Source organism: Triplophysa rosa, linkage group LG7 (genome assembly GCF_024868665.1).
Source record: "Triplophysa rosa linkage group LG7, Trosa_1v2, whole genome shotgun sequence".
NCBI classification, from domain to species: Eukaryota; Metazoa; Chordata; class Actinopteri; order Cypriniformes; family Nemacheilidae; genus Triplophysa; species Triplophysa rosa.
Window position 1 is genome coordinate 7,727,081 of NC_079896.1, and position 19,120 is coordinate 7,746,200.

General features: G+C 39.9%; 1 protein-coding gene across 1 annotated transcript; it reads right to left on the reverse strand.

The window, feature by feature from the left end:
- Positions 1–324: 324 nt before the first annotated feature.
- zbtb11 (zinc finger and BTB domain containing 11) lies at positions 325–8,876 on the reverse strand. The gene is made up of 11 exons (XM_057338855.1): positions 8,351–8,876; positions 7,404–7,615; positions 7,059–7,290; positions 5,960–6,975; positions 5,787–5,844; positions 3,601–3,836; positions 3,114–3,510; positions 2,848–2,965; positions 2,595–2,753; positions 1,856–2,031; positions 325–1,545 (listed from the first exon to the last, which is right to left on the reverse strand). Exons 1-11 carry the CDS (start codon positions 8,658–8,660, stop codon positions 1,028–1,030), a joined length of 3,432 nt encoding a protein of 1,143 aa, XP_057194838.1. The 5' UTR covers positions 8,661–8,876; the 3' UTR covers positions 325–1,027.
- Between the last annotated feature and the right edge of the window lie 10,244 nt (positions 8,877–19,120).

The window sequence follows — 19,120 nt, forward strand, 5'->3', positions numbered from 1 at the left end:
ACGCTATGGTGACTAAAGTGAGAAATTGGTCAAATTATTTTTAGTGGTAAAATATTTTAATTGTTGTTACTATGGTTACTCTAGTAAAACCATGGTTAATTTTTGTAATGCATGATAGTTTACATGTGGTATAACTGTCATGAAAGAAATGATAAAAGTCTACTGTAGACCAAACTCACTAGTTTCAACAAAAAGGCACATTTTAAAACTACTGTCCCAACAACAGCCATAGATGTAATAAAAATAAATGGATTTAGATCTACAATATTTCCACCATCTACCGTTACTATATTAAAACCATCATAATCACACTTTTAAAAAACTTGTAAAGTGACTTTCACAGTGTATTGTTGGCAGTGTTGGCTTCACATATTTTCACACTTATAACAGATACAACGAAAAACAGACAATATAGCACATGGTGCATCCCTGCAGACAATGAGCTTTTTTATTTGGTTGACATTTCTGCTGCTATACATAGTACTCAGCTGGGATTGAGAGGTACCATATTATACCACGGATTTGAGCCTATAGCGCATTTAATAGGCCTGTAAGAGCCTTTATGTCAGCTTGCGATGGATGAAAAAGAAAAAAAAACCATCACACTCAGCCTAATACATACAAAATATGAGCAAGTTACAAAAAGCTTCATGTATACAATGGAATTAACACTGTTTGTTGTATGCTTATGACTGTATTATAACATTATTAAACATTATTCCTATGTTTACGCAAACCTGTACACGCTAGTTTATTATGATACAAATCAAGCATCAACATCATGCCCACACACACAAAATCATACACCCCAGGTGGAGAGGTTGATGCCAGCAAACTCAAGAGTCCTTAAGTGAACTTTAATTTACATTTTACAACAAAAATAACTTTTTTACATCATTTCAGAAAAGAATAAGACTGCCATCACGTTCAGTCATCTTTTACCGTCGGGTCCATGATGCACTTCCCAACAGAAGCTGAGAAGCCAATTCACAAAACCTCAATCCGCTCATATCAGAGTACTAACGTCTCACTCCACTTCAGCCACATGGGCTACCTCCACTTCCATGGTCTGGATGATTTCAGGGGTATCTTCCACCTTGACAACAGCTTGCTGCGCTAGAACGTAGTTCACCACTTGCATAATGCTCTGATCTGATAAAGTTGTTACAGCGCCTTCGCTAACAGCCTGCACAGCCTCCACGGTTTCTTCGGTGATGAGCACAGTCTCTATCTCCTCTGTGGTGGGAGGCTGTGGAGGTTGGAGTTCAGGAGGCAGATCGGAACCGAGGATGCTGACGGCGTGTTCTACCTGCGTGCCTTGGTTATGGAACTGCAGTGTGTCCTTCTCTAGCATGATCTTGCCGGGCAACTGGTCTCCGTGGAACTTGCTTATGTGCTTCCGCAGTGACCGGGCGTCTATGTGGGCCTCCTGACACAATGGGCACACGTAAGGGCGCTCGCCCGTGTGGGTGCGAACGTGCCTCTTTAGTGAACGGGCATCTGCCCATGCCACGCCACAGGTTAGACACTCGAAGGGTTTCACTCCTGAGAAGAAGAACAGAGAAACATGACATCGGTTATATAAAGTGATTTATCAAATAAAATCTCAGTTCAGTATAAGACTGACACAAAACAAGCATATGTAGGGTGTTTGATTATAATGTGTCAACAGAAAAATGATTCGATTCAACTAGTGATTCATTTGTGTAATTTCCTGTTTAGTCGGTTCATACAGAGACCTGCAGTGCCACCTACAGCAACATGAAAAAATACCACAGGTATTTCTGAACAAAAACTTCTTCCATGCTCATTATTATTCTTTAAAACATGCCTTTATGCAGCTCTATCCACTCACCCTGGTGATTGTTCATATGGCGGCGGTATTCTCGGAGCTGAGTGAACTTCCTCCCACAGTGTTCACACTCTCTCTCCAAGTTCTGCTTCACTCTGCCCTTCTTTCCATGAGTGGCCTTTTTCACATGGCGTCTGAACAGGGCCTTCTCAAAGAACTCCTTCCCACACACATTACACCTGCCAAAGACAAAACGCATGCCATGGAGTTTGTCGTCCTCTTCTACAAAGCATCTAATTCACTCTAGAGTCAGGTATCGTGCAACTGGGTGTTTCCTAAACTGAGCACGTTTAGACTGTACAATGTTATTTCATGTTTTTTTATAAGTGATTAAATGTATAGCAAAAGAAAAAAGTGTATTTGCATATTTATACCACAACATCATTTTCATCACATCTCCATTTATGTGCAGACAGTTTCATCCGACGCACGCGCATGGCCCGAAGTTAACTCCCGGTTTGTGTTTGGTTATCGGTCTGGCTAGCGGCTGGTTTGTAATATAACAATTTACTTTACGTTTAATATATAGTGTCATTATTAATTTAGATTAATATTTCATTGTATACTAATTGCATTAAATTAAAGGAAGCTTAACAGAAGTTAGGTTTGGGCCACATTACCTTTGTTTATGTTGTTGCCGCTGAAACCGTCTATACATGCATGACAATAACGCTTTAAATCTTTAAAAATGAACATACAAGTTGCTCTGTGGTGTCAAGAGTGGCATTGCTCTTTTTCCTACCTGAAAGGCTCTGCAACAGTGTGCGATTTGACATGCGAGTACCAGTCTTTCTTCCAACTGTAGCATTTCCCACAGACCTGGCACTGGAAGGGCTTCAGGCCTAAGTGCTTATTCATGTGCTGTTGCAGGTCTTTTGCTTCAAAGAAGCTCTTATCACATCTACGACAAAGAAATAAAAGGTGTCGGATATGTGGGAAGGTGGTTTAACGTAGGCACTGAAGTTTGCGTGTGTGTTGGGCTGTTAAGGACTTACTGAGTACATTGGAACGACCGCACCTCAGGTTTGGGTAGATGTTTTTTGAGGTGTTTGCTCAGTCCGGACGCACGGTGAAAGGACGCTCCACAGGTTGTGCATAAGTACTTTGATTCACCTGTCAAACAAACTGCTGTTACTAAGCCATTCGCTACTGCAGGGTGAGTTTGTTAATACTAGGAGCGCAAGTGCTCCCGCAACAATTTGATTTATGCTTAATACTGAACAATGTGATGCATCAAACAAATGACTTTGTATGTGCGTACCTGTATGAATGCTTGTATGCTCCTCCAGGCTTCTCTTGGTGACAAAAGACTTTTCGCAGAGGTTGCAGTGGAATCTCTTGAGCGAGTCGTGGAGCGCCCGGTGCATTTTCAGGCTGTGCTTGGTGGCAAAGCTCTTTCCGCAAACCTTACAGCTGTGCGGCCTCACCCCTGTGTGGTGCAGCATATGAATACGGAGAGAGTACAGCTTGGGCAGCGTCTTGCCACAGATGTCACACACGAACTCCCTCTTGGTGCGGTACTTCGCCGAGTCTTCTGATTCCTGAGAATTTTCTGCCACCGTGGATCGCGTCACGCTGCCTCTCTGGGTCTTCTGATGCTTGTGACGGGCCAAATGCGCCCGGAGCGAGGCTGCATACTGGAACTCTTTATTGCAGATCTAAAAGGTTAAAAAGATGGTCAGGTGTAGCTTTGCTGATAACAACCTCCAACCTGACAGAAAAGCAAAAGGTCAAGGCAGAATACATACGCTGCATTTGAAGCTGCGAGTCTTCTCGTGTTTAAGAGCATGCATGATGAGAGCGTAACGTCTCTGGAACACCATGCCACACTCATTGCACACGTGTTCTCCCTCCACAGTTCCTACTGGGTCTCCCACCAGCGTCCCTTCCTCTACGGCTTCAGACTGGACTGTAACAGACTCAGACTCCTCTGCTGCAGTTGCAATATCGTGAGCAGACTCGAGGTTTGTTTCTGAAAACTCATCTGTAGAAATGAAGACATGTATTATAATACAATACATCACAATAATGAAAAGGCTCAATATTGTGCACAGTTTAAAAAACAGTGAATATTTCTTATGATCTTAATTGTTTAGATTTCAAGAGCGCACATGAAGCTTATGTTCATCAAACTTGTCATCAGCCTTTTCAAATTTTAACACTATGTGTAAACTTTGTAAGAGGGTAAGAATGAAAATAGGGGCTTTGAGTATAAATAAAACAGACATTACACGAGAGTGACTAAAGCACAATAAAAGAATTCTAAATAAATAAGGTTATGTTACAATTAAAACTATTAGCCTAACTCACAGAAATGTAAAATATGGTTGTAGACAACTCATCAGTAAGTGATAAAATAAGAACAAGTAATCAAAGTATCGTTGGGCCCTGTTATAGTAAAACACATTATACATTTTTATCTAGACTAAAGCATCCCCACCCAGACAAAAATTGATTGCAAATGCAAATAAAAAATATTTTCAGCTTTTCTGAATTTGCTATTTAGGTATTTATAGGTACAGGTTTAGGTAAAATCATCATTTTGATTTCATTATGCGAACTACTAACAATATCTCTCCCGTCATATTTATTCACTTTTAAGCATTACAAAAGTAATTTGTACATGTATTTAGGAAAAGTTAAATAGATTATTTTTTATGTGAAAAAAGATTTTGTCATGCTGTCAGTCTCTTACATTGCTGTTGGGTTTGATTTTGTTGAAATTCAACAGGCACTGGACTTAAATGGCCATAATAGATCTAGAAATGCTGATTAAATTAAAATTGATAATAAATTAAATTGTTTTAAATTAATATTTATACTTGAATAATTAAAGGGAACGTCCGCCCAAAAATGAAAATTCTGCCTTTAATTACTCACCGTCAAGTAGTTTACCATCCCTAGAACCTCCGTTTTCCCCAGAACGCAAATTAAGGTAGTGTTGGAAGCTGACGCTGTCATCGCCACAAGCATGCGTTGTGTGGCTCTCGGGAACGCGTGCTTTGGTTTGGTTGCGTTGCCATCCCTGGAGGAGTCAAAAAGCTTCCAAAACTTCCTTAATATGTGTCTGGGGAAAAACGGAGGTCCTAGGGATGTTAAACTACTTGAGAGTGAGTAATTAATGGCAGAATTTTCAATTCTGGTCGGAGGTTCCCTTTAAGGGTATTGTTGTTGTTGGCAAAAAAGTTGTAACATTTGTTATTAAAGCAACAGTTTGCAAAAAAACGCCGCTAGAGGGCGCACGATCAAAACAACAACAACGGCGTAGCTTGATGACGCTGTGAATATATTGTCATACTGCCATGTTGGTCGGAACTGCACCCAAGTTTTTCACCTACTGTTGCACTTGTGTGTATGGTTGAGTGACAATAAAGGGATTTGATTTTGATTTGAAGGAGCGTGGAATGTTGGGATCTGTTGTCTTCAACTCCACCGCTGATGGCCATCAATCAGACGGAAATGAGAAATCATGTTAGCGGATGAGGTAACGTAATAAAGTTTTATAATTGCATGTAATTGTGGTCCATAAATAAGTGTTTGCTCGAAACAAGCTAGTGGCTTGCTAGACGCTAGACACTACTTCCGCATTTGTCCACGACACTGTTGTCATGCGGTTTCCCCGTCAGTAAAGGCGGTAACAAAGGGTAACGCGGATATGACGCCATTGACAGGCGACTGCACAGCCCGTGTCACTGTTTAGAATGCCGATTTTCAAGTAGTTGGATACATTTGAGATATTGTAAGTACTCAGCTGAACAAAATATATAATACTGGCCTAGTGGTTTTGGGATATTTTACTGCAAAATTGTTACAAACTGTACCTTTTTCAACCTGTTTTTGTATAAAAATACTGCAATAATACTGTATATCACAATAAACGTTCCATCGTTTATTAGGATATGAATAAACACAATATCGTCACATGCCTACTCACCAGAAATCTGCCTCATAGTCTGAACCACACGACCTCTCCTGGCCAGTTTTTGAGGTATCTGGGGACAGTGAGATTCCCAGATATTGTGTTTTTATTTATGCTAATACTTTACATTAAAAAAGTAACAGACATATGGACTATTTATGATTATGATGGATATACGTCCTGCATACCTTCATAGGGGGCGAAGAGCTATTCTCTTCCTCCTCATTCTCAAGACCCATATGAAGACGAACATAGCTTCCTTCCTTCATAGATCGTTTTCTCAAGTATCTCTTGTTAGGATCTATGCTTTCCATTTCCGTTTTCTCTTCATCAGCAGCAGATGCATCTTCAATGCCCTCCATCTCCGTAGGGTCCTCCATTGGAGGGGGAGGAGGCTCTGGCTGCTTTACTTTAGGTGGTCTTCCTGGCCTTCGTTTGACTGGTGCCGGAGCTTCCTGTGGGAGCGGTGCCGCTGGCTCGGGTGGCTGCGTGGGCTCAGCCTGCACAACAGGTGGCGCCGCTGCAGCTAAATGCACAACTTCAGAAGCATCAGCTTTGCCAGGATCCACAGTAATAAGATAGGTTCCCGGCTGCATGCTCTCTGCTACAGGAGTGTCACCAACTTGCGGCTCCTCTACAGACCAACAGGCTTGCACTACAGCCAGAGACTCACCTGAGCCCGCCTGCCCAGAGTGAGTCACCAAAGTCATGGTCTCGCCATCGACCGCCTCGCCACTGTGGGCCACCATCGCAAGAGACTCGGCTGATCCAGCCTGTCCGCTATGAGTAACAACAGTCATCGTCTGTCCATCTACAGTCGCACCAGCGAGCAACGCGAGGGATTCAGCAGTCCCATCTTCACGGGTTATTACAGCCAAGGACTGTCCTGCCTCGGGATGCCCCGTGTGGGCAACAACTTGACCGTCACTCTGCATAGTTACCACATAAGTTTCAGAATTAATGGATGGGATTGGCTCAGGGGTTACAGGTTGGTTGGCCACCACGGTGTGGATGTCTCCTCTCTGGTAGACCATCAGCTTCTGCTCCTCCACTTTCTTATGTACAGACTCGCAGATCTGAAGCACCTCGGCCATCAGTAAGTGCCGTGCCAGCGTGGCCACCTCCGCCATCACGCAAAAGTTGAAGGTCAGATTGGAAGTGTAGGCGAAATCCAGCAACGGCAAAAAGCTGGCTTTGCTGAAGCCTGGTGGGTAAAAATGGAAATCGCATGACAACGAAGGCAACCTCATCATTCAAGATTCAAGAAAATAACTGCGGTCATCTTACCCGAGAGGTCGACCACAGCTTCATGACTGGTCACAGCACCCTTCTCCACAAAGAGTTCGTAGAAGTATTCACTGCAGGACGCCAATACAGCTTTATGTGCGCGATGTTCTTCGCCCTCGATGAGCAGAGTGATATCGCAAAACTCATTCTTGAGTCGCTGCTGGTTTAGCTTGTCCAGCATGGTCTGCCCATGCTTAGGTAAGAACTGCTTGACAACACCAGTACTGTCCACCTATAAGAAACATACTGTATATTATCATGAACTTTATAAACCAATAAAACGAAAGCAAAGTTCAAAGGACATATTTTGATTCAATGGCACAAATGTGGGCATAATGTACTCACAATCACCAGTTCGTGTTTATCGACAACAGCAGGCTGTTCCTCATCCAATTCACCATTTGCGTCATCGTCTTCTTCCTCACTGACCTGGGCTGCAGTCTTTCGTCTGATTGGTGCTTGTTTCGTGGCATGCTCAGGACTCCCTCGTACCCTCTCTTGTTTGCTTTGGCAATGACCGCACTCCCGTATACAATCCTTTACTTGCTTTAGAATACCTGTTTTGTAGAAATGAAGAACAATCCAGTTCAAAGTTTAGGACTACTTGAGTGAAATGTTTCTCTTGATATTTTGATCGGAGGGAGTTTGTCTAACATTAGCTTTGTCCACAAAAATAAATTCGCGAAAACATAGGCCTTTTAGTTTCTTTCATCACAGAAGGATTTTTAATAAGTGTTTTTGAAATTGAGGACTTGGACAAAAAGTAGTTAATAAGCACCTAGATTAGATTAAACTATTTTAATTCTGCCTCACAACCTAAGGTTGATAAAATGACAAAATAATCTTTTTTAGAAATACTAGGTAAAGAGTGACTAAAGGTCCTAAAATATAACTATTCATTCAACTATTCAATTTTGTGTCACAACACAATCTCAAAGTTAAAATTGTATTGTTTTATAACTTTTTTGTAAAATATGGAATAAGACGTTAACTAGTGACCCGAAAATAACGGTAGTGTGCATTTTTTTATGGAATTAATATTTCTGTGCATCTAGAATTAATTCTGCCTATCTAGATCCATGTAACTTTCGTTCTCGATCTTATGCCCATTAATATTTCAATATTTAAAGACAGCTGTCAAAGTCAAAGATTAATCGGTTGAGCTCCTATGTCAGTTGCTATGACAGACAGGCAGGAAATATTTAGGAGATGACACCTGTCACAACTTTTTACGATAAGAGCATCACATGCTTTAGGCACAGTCAGAAACACTGATATTGATATTAGTGTACCTCTCCACCAGTATTTCTGAGAAATGATCTCCCACGTCTGCTGCTGGTTGAAGTGTTCCCCTCCGGACGTAATGTGCGCCTCCGTGATGAGTTCCTTCCGCCGAACGGCCTGCAGCACCACTTCCAACTCCGAGAATTCATCCAGGCCTTTCTGTCGCCTCTGATAATAAAGAATCCCATTGCGCACTATGTAACAGGCGGCAGCTTTGCGGATCTTCCTCTTGGTGTTGCCGTGCGTGCCCGGTGCGTACGGCTCCCGTTCATCAGTCAAATAGCGCTGGATAGCTAAATAGCTCTCCTCGTTCGACATGTCCCCGATTAATGACACTTACTCGACAAAAATAAGACACATCGGAAAATGAGTGATATTCTCGAGCACAGAATTCAGTCGGGTATTTTTTCAGCCCGTTTCAACGTCCATGGATAACACAGGAAAAGTATCGCGCGTGTTATTTCTGAAATGTTTTCCAAGGGGGAACGTCAGTTTTGACCGTGTGGGGTGGACTTGCATGAACAGACAAAATGGCTGCTGCACAACCGGATGTTGCGATTGAAATGGCGGAAACGCGGATGAGCAGGCCTCGTGTGTAAGGCTATCACGTTAACAGCAGAGGGCGCTCTTTACCCAAAGGATAATGTTACTCTCTTAGAGTTAGACATTAATTTGTCAAAGTAAATATATATGGCCCCCATAGACCCTGATTAATATGTTTTCTTGACGTAATTATTAAATATGCTAAAAGAAATCATAGGTCGATCTTAGTCCAAGGATATTTTGTGTCATGTTTACTGTTCGTTATGTTTGCTATTATGTGACATCTTCTGTAGCCTATCCATATTCTGTAAAGTGCATTGTGGCTAGGAAGGCGCTATATAAATAAAAACGTAGGCCTATAAAACTATTAATTTAATGAATAGATTATTTCACGAATTATTAATACATAATATGTCTAACAAAATGTTAAGAAATCGTAATACATTTAAAATATTGGTAACACTTTATTTTACGGTGCCCTTGTTACACATGTTACATGTATTTACTATAGTATTTACTATAAATTATGCATAATTACATGTAACTAACACTGAACCAAACCCTAACCCTATAGACCAGGGGTCACTAACTAAAGGACTCCGGTCCGAATGCGGACCGCGAGATGCGTCCGTCCGGATCTCAAAGACTTTTGACATAATAAAAAAAATGAACGCCTAACATTATTTTCTAATGCAATCAAATTTATACCAGGCACATCAAGGTCCGCTCAGTAGCAGTTTGGGTCCTACGGCGCCACGGACAGTTAACATATGCGCACTGTTGCTAGTTCAGACGTCGTTGAGTGAAGAGAGTCGAGACAGACCCACTGCACAGCGCGCAGACAGATGTAACAGTCAGTGACTGAAAAACAATGTCCTTTTCAAAAGTTAGAAAAGTTGACGCCGAAAACCATGTTTTGCGAGATGAATGGGTCGAGAGATTTGCATTTATTCTTCCTGCATCGACATGCACGAGACCGGTTTGTCTCATTTGCTCGGAGTCTGTTGCGGTTGTCAAAATTGGAAACCTTAAACGGCATTATGAAATTAGACGTGGACACTTTGAAGAAATTTACCCGCAGCAGTCCGAGGTAAGGACACGGAAAATATATTAGCTGAAAGCCCAGTAGGATCGATCTACACGGGCCCTCCCTCACTCACTTACCGCCCAACAACCAGCATATGAATGTTTCCTAAGAATACAGTGGATCTTAGGAAAACATAAAAAGCCCTTTACTGATGGGAAAAAAGTAAAAGAGTGCATGGAGGCTTCTGTGAAACACTTTTAGAAGGAAAATAAAGACATGAACTAAAAGAAAATATTAAACAAACCCCCCTTTCAGCTGCAACAGCCACAAGAAGAACTGAAATGTTATCAGAGGATGATCAGTCACGACTTGATGCTGCTATTGTTAATCTCAGTTCAGCAGAAAACAACACTTTAGTTTTCTTTTAAAGTTGATAATGTTGAAATGAATGTATGTTCAGTGCAGGTTTGGAGATTAGGGCATTTTGCACATGTTCCTTCATTATATTGTTGTCAGACATCGTTATGCCATCGTATAGATATAAAAAAACATCTATTCATATTTTTAGGTATTTAATTGTACGGACCTCGGCTGGTAAGGAGGGTTCGTTTACTGGACCTCAAGCAATTTTAGTTGAAGACTCCTGCTATAGACCATTTTTTTGTTTGCAAACAGTGTGACGCGATTCTGTGGGCGGAGCCGAACTGGTGGCAGAAAGCATCTAAATTATCGGTCTTAACTAACGTTACATAATTTATTTTGCACTTGTGTGTGATCAACAGTATAGAAAACCTTACCTGAAATAAAATAAACACAGAGAACGGAGTATTCCGGGTGATTTCTTCAGTCCAGCCTGTTCGTTTAATGGCTTGTTTAGCTTAAAATGTCATATTCAACGACGGTATTCCATAGGAAATAACACCATAATTTTTGCCATTCCTATTCTGACATTCAATAACACAAAAACACATTTTTGAAGGAATTGTCTCCTACATTTCATTCATTGCTGCTTTGTTTCCACTGTTTTTCTGCCACCAGTAACCAGTATGCGCGCGCAGCTGGCAGTGACGTAACCGTGACGTCGACTCCAAATTGGTCTACATGTAGTTCATTTTTATTACTCAGGTGGCCTACTTAAATGTATTATTACAGTGTAACACGGGCACTGTAAAATAAAGTGTAACCAAAATATTAAATACAAAAAATGCTATAATATTAAAATGGTCAAAAGGCATAAAAATCAATTATTATACGTTCCTAAGGGTAGGTATTGATTACAAATCCCTCCGTGAACACCTAATGAAGATCAATGTATACCTCTGAGCCTGTATGACTACATTAATTTAAGGGTGAAGCTAGAAATACTTCTTAATAAATCGTGTGAGGTGTCTTTACCCCCCACTTACTTTCCATCTAGGTATACTGGAACACTGTCTGACAGAGATAACTGAATAACCCACAACCCTGTGGAGGGTTGCTAGGCAACCAAAATGACTCATCACCTACTCCTCTGTGAAGGCTTATTACTAGTTTGTCCACAAGCCATCGTCCTTATCACTGATACATTCCTTCCATTGAGAAGACCCATTTACTCCCTGCACACTTTCGACCTGCTGAACTGATAAAGTCACACTCTATAATAACCGACATACACAAGTGCTTACACAGACACAGCTGGAAAAGCAGAAAAACTTCCAAATTCCTGCAGTCTAATGACTGCTAGTGGCTTAGAGAGTCAACTGAAATATATACTTACGTTTCTTTAGCGGATACATGTGAGACTCATACAAAGTGTGGAGACATTCTGCTTGTGGTATCAGATGAAAATCATCTAAAAAAGTTTGACCTTATGTCTGCAGAAAGGGGGCGCCCTGACTCTTGGTGCGTCCCAGTTGTTAGAGCACATGGCAACATGTAGGCCCCTGAGGAGTCTATGACTTTATTGTGACTAAAAAAGGGATGTCTAGAGAATAGACTGTCACTGAATAGTGATTATATTATAAAAGCCATGGATAGCTTTAGTACACTCAAGTTTTCCTTTACATGAACATCCCAAACTTCATAGTGGATTCGTGGATTATTACAACAAATGTTGGTGTATGGTTTGAGTGCTCCATTGAGACAGTTCATTAGCACTGAAGTGTTTCATCTCTTATTAACTTAATAAGAGTTGATTTGCTTTGCTTACTAAATTTGCTTTTGTATATGAAATATGACTTTGGCACCATAAAAGGAGACAAGCCTAGTCTTGACCCACTTGCATCCAGTAGCCTATATATTTATTAAATATTAATGTTCTATAATCATTTTGCAAAATTGCAAAAGGTGGAGAAGAAAATAAAGCAGAGCAACAGGTAAATGCTCAATGTCACATAACCTCTGGCCCATATAAATAGGCCTTAAAGGAATAGTTCACCTTCAAAATGAAAATTCTGTCATTACTTACACACCCTATTGTCATTTCAAACCTGTATGACTTCCTTTCTTCTGCAGAACACAAAAGAAGATATTTTGAAAAATGTTGGTAATAGAAAACCATTGGTCCCCTTTGACTTGCACTGGTTTTGTGTAGAAGTCAATGGGGAACAACGGTTTTTGGTTACCGGGTATCGTGCTATGTCATGCATTCTGATTGTTTGCACTGTTAAACGTGCTGGCTTCTCATGCTTAAGATGGTCAACTTGTTGGACGTATGACGTAGTATTTCTGTACTTGATACACTCCCCCAGCACTCCTACTTGTTTCTGAAAGTTTTTTATAATTCTGGATCCCTGTGACGACACAGGATCCAGAATTATAAAAACTTTTCGAAATATTCCTTTTATTGGCCATTCTCCCGGAAAAGCACGGCAAGGCGAAAGAAAGAGCCCGCCCACGAGCCAACCGACGAGCGAGACCCGCTTACCATCAAGGTTATCTGCGCTGCGTCAAGATGGGTTGCTCTGCGCTGCAGCTCGCCTCTCTTGCGATAGTGAAGTTTAGGTGTGTCTGTTTGTTCACGGCATTTCAGTGATGGATGTTATATAAATGGTGGATATAACGCTGGATTTGGAGATCTTTGAAACTGATAGATGGCGCAGTCCCAGTGCTAAAATATGCCGGACATGAACTGCACAGGGTAAGTCAAACTAAGTCATACGTCTGTGTTTTCTTGGCAATCGGCGTGTACGTGCATAATGTACAAAACACGAAGGGATTAATGTGATGGTGTGTTGTTTGCTCGTGCTGTAGTTCCATCCCACTCTCCCCCCTAGTCCCACCTCTAGCAGCTCGTGTTTTTCCGGAAATAATCGTACAGCTGTATCTCTCTTTTATAAATTTGATCAAACTAAATACTCTTTGAAGATACAACGTATGCAATACAACTGTATAGGTACTCAATATTAATATGAGATTGGCAGAGAGAGCTTATGTTTCGCAATATTTAAAATATCTTCTTTTTTTTGCAGAAGAAAGAAAATCACACAGGTAAAAAGTGACAAGAGTAAATAATGACAGAATTTTCATTTTGAAGGTGAACTATTTCTTTAAGGGATTCTGTTTATACTGTGTGATAATTCCCTTTAAAAAAGCATATTTACAGCAAAAATTGCTTTTAACTATGGAACAAGCCCATTCACAACATTTACGCACGTCCTCTATGTTCTCTTAAAGAACAGTAGTCTTTGTCCCTCCGTCCATAAATGAACAATAATTGAGCTGGGAAAGTAGTTGTTTGTCTTTCTCAGACCCAAAATATACTTGTGGGTTCAAAGGAAAGTGATTCTGGACTCTTCTCATCATTTGCAATAAAACAGTGGAATCTGTTGATCAGATCTCTTTTCTGACCGAAACTGATGTGATGTATCACAAGTTCCTCAGTGGTAAATGTTAAATAAATAGACCTGCCCTTTATTTACCTTTAAATAAAATTGTGTTTGCATTTGTATTATTTTGTTAATCTAATCTAGGTTATTAATTAGGTTTGATCTCAAAACCTGTACATCAAAATATTATCTTGTTGTAGTGTAATGCTTGTCTGTTTATGCAGGGGGTGCTAATTTTTCTCATGATTGGACATAGTAGAATGCAATGCATCAGTGATGCACTGTGGGAAATTGTGTGGCTAAATTAGCAGATGCCACAGCGCTGTTTGCTTGTTTATAGTGCAGTTAAATGGGGCAGCTAGCAATAAATACCGGGTAGGTGACTAACGGTTCATTTTACTAGAATGAACTGGTTTGCCAGGATCAGACTCAGTCTTTTATATTTGGGGCTTAACATTGCAGCACAGTCTCCGCTAGCCAACAGAGATGGCATGATGCCAGAGAAGTGCTGCAATAAACACAAATTAGAGACACTGATGAATGAATGGATTTGCGAAAGGGGAAGTGGAGAGAAAAAGAAAGCAGTTTCATTTATAATTCTAGTCATAGCTTCAGTATAATAATGAATAATGTCTTAATGAAAGACACAACTCAGAGAAACGTAAATAGTTAAAGGGAACACACTCGGCCACCCGGAGGAAAGTTTTCATGTTGTTCAAAAATTGTATACGACTTTTTCCTCTGGAACATACAGAATATATTTCGAGAAATGTCTCAGTGGTTGTGTGGTCATACATTGGATCAAGTCAATGGCGTCCAATGTTGTTTGGTTACCAACATTCTTCTAAATATCTTCTTTTGTGTTCTGCAGAAGAAAGTTATTGAAGCATTGATAAGATCTCATGTGGGAATTTTCTTTTGTTCTTATCTATCGTTAGACAACATGGCATCTTCATTACCCCAAGGCACAATAGATGATGATTCGGGTTTTTTTTGTCTTGGTTTTCCTGTAAGGAAGTGAAAGGATACAAGGGTTCTTATAGGGCTCAAAGCAAACATTTTCATTGCATCAGAGACACGTGGAAAGTCTTGAATCAACACATCCAACTGCATATTTTACTGGACGTTCCTAATAATGCAGCTTATTTATGTCAAAATGTCAAAGTCCTTGACTAAAAACTTCCTCAATGAGTTTTTGAACATCATTATTGCTGACAATACAAGAAAGCTAAAAATGATATAAACAATAACTCCATTTGCGTCTTTTAGAGTGACTTGTAATTCAAGGGTTACATAAGACTAAAAAGGTCAGGTGAGCTTTTCAGCATTCAAAAGCATTCAGAAGAATGGAATGTCCTTCCATAGACAAGTGCCCCGTTTCAGGTGTGTCCAGGAGAGGACGATGTATGCTTCAAGGTGACTTTCTGTACTGCTGGAAAAATCCCAGAGGCACCAGAAATTTATGGGCCTGTAAGTATAACCTTGAAAGACGAGCAAGACCTTCTAGAAGCGTGCCTGTGATGTATTCAACCAAACGGAATAAAAATTGAACATTAACACAAATAAGTCATTTTTGATCTTTGCATTTAAAGTAAATTTCCTGTTTGATTTTGTGTTGAAATGCAAACAGCATTTCTGCAAAGTTCTACTCATGTGTATGGACAACTGACATTTACAAGCGGTTTTAGCATGAAGCTCTGTAAAGTGTAAACCAATAAAGTATTGATAAACTATTACAAAAAACCTAAACATTTACAGTCGTTTTATGCATGCAGTTTTTTATGATTTTGTAATAATTGGAGGACAACAACTAATATTTTTTTAGCACAGGACCATTAAAAAAGAAATAGCGACTCCAAAATGGTGAATAAAATATTGACTATATACTATATACCAATATGTACATTTTAACCGAACTTTTGTTGGGTAAATATATGTAAATAAGTTCAAATATACACTGTAAAATATAAATGTTACATAAAAACTACAAGCTTGATTAAATATTTTGTGTCCTGTATGTAAATGAAAATGTATGCAAATAAAACCGTATTCCTTATGAAACAAAATACATGGGAATATGCTGGAAAATATAATGCATTATATTAAAGGTCCAGTGTGTAATTTTTTGTAGCTTCTATTGACAGAAATGCAATAAAATATGCATAACTATGTCCTCTGAGGTTACAAAGACCATACATAATTAAGTGTTATGTTTTTATTTCCTTAGAATGAGCTATTTCTATGTAACCGTGGGTCCCCGTGCATGGAATTCACCATGTTGTTTCTACAGTAGCCCTAAACTGACAAACTGCTCTACAGAGCACGTTTTTGTAAATAATCTCCTTCGGCAAAGAAGCGAAAACGTGGCGACATCTTAGTTCTGTGTCAGCCACGTAGTGCTCCGGAAGGGAGGGGTGGAGTGAGCCATTGGTTGCAATTCACAACCTCGCCGCTAGATGTCGCTAAATTTCAAACACTGGACCTATAAATAATACAATTTCACGTATTGGAACCAAGGACAAAAGCAGCAATTTCTTTCGTATTATTCAATATATTGTAATATGTAATACAATATACAGTAATATATATATATATTTATGAATTGCTTAAATATAAATGTATTAAATATATACTGTGAAACAGTTAAAGTGGGTAAAAGAACAGAGATAATCTAAAGCATGCTGAAAAAATGAAAACGTCTCTCCATGGGCCCACAGCCAAGTGTAACACCCTGAAATCCCCCCTCACTCCATTACGCAAGCCAGTCATAGACTCCCAGGCCTTGAGAGTGGAGTTTTAATACAGTGCCACAGGATCAAAGTACTGCCACTGTTTCCATAGACTTCACTGTCAACTCTCACCTAACACATACAGCAGATCCTACAAAACCCCAGACACTCATTTATGTCTGACAGTGAGTCACAAATATCTAGGGATGGTTTATCTGTGATGAACCTTTTTTATATCACTTACATTGCACTTCAGAGTGCTATTTAAATCCTAAAAGCATCATGGAATAAATGGTAAATATTGACCAGACAGCAGGGCTGGACTGGGAAGAAAATTCGGCTCTGGCATTTTTAGGCCTGCATCAGCCCTCCACCGAATCTGTCCACGGGGGGAGGGGGGGTTGCATGCATACGTGTCTTTTGCATTCATATAATTTATTATTATTATATACTGATTATTATTATATATATTTATTATATACGCATTTATAATACGTAAGCGGCCAACGCCTCCGTTACGGCCCCATACGTTAGCGGCCACTGCCTCCATTCCGGCCCCATACGTTAGCGGCCCACCAGGAAAACGCCCGGAACGCCAGATGGCCAGTCCGCCCCTGCCAGACAGTAGAAACAAAGCAGGAAAGGTCTTCATTTATTCTGGTGACACAGTATCTAAACCGGGGTTATGAGAATTAGTTAGGGGCTGGTCACGGCATCCCATTAGGCTGTGCCATCGCATGCCGTAAACCTGTGATTCATGCCCTTCAATCTAGCAACCATGCAGTCACCATTACACAATACGGCCCCTAATAATAAGTTCTTTGTCGTTCACTTCACGTTCACTTTTGAGTGCGAACAGGCACTAACGGTTCATCTTATAACTTGGGGCCTCTCTGTTTCCCAGAATGCACCAGCAGGCTGTTTCCCAAATGACTACAATAGATGTGACCTAATCCTGACTTTGCTTAGATGCGATGGTGAATAAAACATTCCAAAAGCACTCATTTGGAAACAGCCTATTGAAATGCAATGCTTTATCTGGTCGAAATCAACATCAGTTCTTGTTCTCAGTATTTGTTCTCTTTAAAGCATACGCTGCAATAAAATCTAAATACACCATTCATGGAAAGTAACCTTGTATTCAAGGAGAAAGTAATTTCTTAAGGATTGAAAATTGTTTTCCCTGTGTATCCAGGCATGCAGTTATGATGAAAAGAATTCTGGACAGATTTCTTAGAATTGGTTCGGTCACCTGTAGCACTGCCTACTCTTGTGATGCACCTTGGAGTGCAAAAATCCTTTTTAGGAATTGTGTTTTATATGGTACATTATGGTTTTATTGAAGTTAAAATATAACTTAATCCACTTGACTATTAGGAAAAAAGTAAATTAAGGGTCAAATCACGTATAAATATATCCTTAAAGGAACAGTTCAACAGAAATTATTGCATTTTTTACTCACATCATTACAAATCTGTATGACTTTCTTCTGCAGAACACAAAAGAAGAACACAATATTTTGAAGAATGTTGGTAACCAAACAACAGTGGACCTCATTGAGTTTATGAACATAAAACCATTGAGACATTTCTCAAAATATCTGCTTTTGTGTTTCAAGGGGGAAAAAGTAATATATAGGTTTCAAACATGAGGGTGAATAATTTGAAATAACTTATATTAGGATAAACTAACCTCTTAAAGGGACATTTCACCCAAAAATGAAAATTCTGTCATCGTTTATTCACCATCATGTCATTCAAAACCTGTATACGATTTATTTTTCTGTGGAAACAAAAGAAGATATTCTGAGAAATGTGTTCACACAATGGAGGTCAATGGGGATAAATATCTTCTTTTGTGTTCTGCTGAAGAAAGAGTCTCATTTTTGGGTTAACTATTCCTTTGAATAAACAGCTAACACACAGATACAGAAAATATAAGAGAAAATATTACAATTTATGTCAGTTTGACCTTGAATTGTAGAGGTCACTGGGCCTGTGTTCTTGTGTACTCAGTATGTATCCTTGTGTTGTTTTACATAGAAGCGTAAGGCAATGAAAACCTGATGACAGCTTGGAAATTAAACATTATCAGACAGGATTCTGCTTTCACCTTTCCTGTACTGCTAACTTGTCTTGTGACTGGACACAAAGAACAATGGAGGAGGGAGGCCGGGCAGATATGAGGAAAGAGGAGGGACGATGCAGGCATAGTCAGAGTATGTAAGGTCAGCAGCATCAGGTTTCCTGTACTGGGTTAACACAAAAGTGCTCTAGAACCATTAACACGAATGAATCAGATCTCCAGCTCGCTCCCACTGTCAACCACAGAGGTCATGAAAGAGGTCACAGAGGTTCAAAGGTTAATTCCAAGGGTCCAGTGTATCTTAACAATGTTATAGTTGTCATTTTAAGTGAAACATGATTATTGCACAACTGAGGGAGGTTAGTAAAATACACTAATGTTTATCGGTGTGATTCTTCTTGCTTAGACTTTACCACAGAGGACATTTGAGGGCCCTCTTTGAATTCTCACCACAGGGCTGGTTGTCCCTCCTTCCTTGGCTGTTTAGCCCAAATAGTTATTGGCAAAACAAATTAAAGCCACTTACAGTATACTTCAGGAGTCTCTGTCTGAGTGCTCACACATTGAAGTGGTTAGGGGTGTAGTATT

What these genes read in the sequence shown, in the direction of transcription:
- zbtb11 (XM_057338855.1), bottom strand. Translation starts at nt 8,660, where the DNA reads ATGTCGAACGAGGAGAGCTATTTAGCTATCCAGCGCTATTTGACTGAT. An exon ending in GACTATGAGGCAGATTTCTG is followed by an intron (nt 3,837 to 5,786) that starts GTGAGTAGGCAT and finishes TCATTTCTACAG; the next exon opens with ATGAGTTTTCAGAAACAAAC. An exon ending in ACTGTTGCAGAGCCTTTCAG is followed by an intron (nt 2,032 to 2,594) that starts GTAGGAAAAAGA and finishes TGTCTTTGGCAG; the next exon opens with GTGTAATGTGTGTGGGAAGG.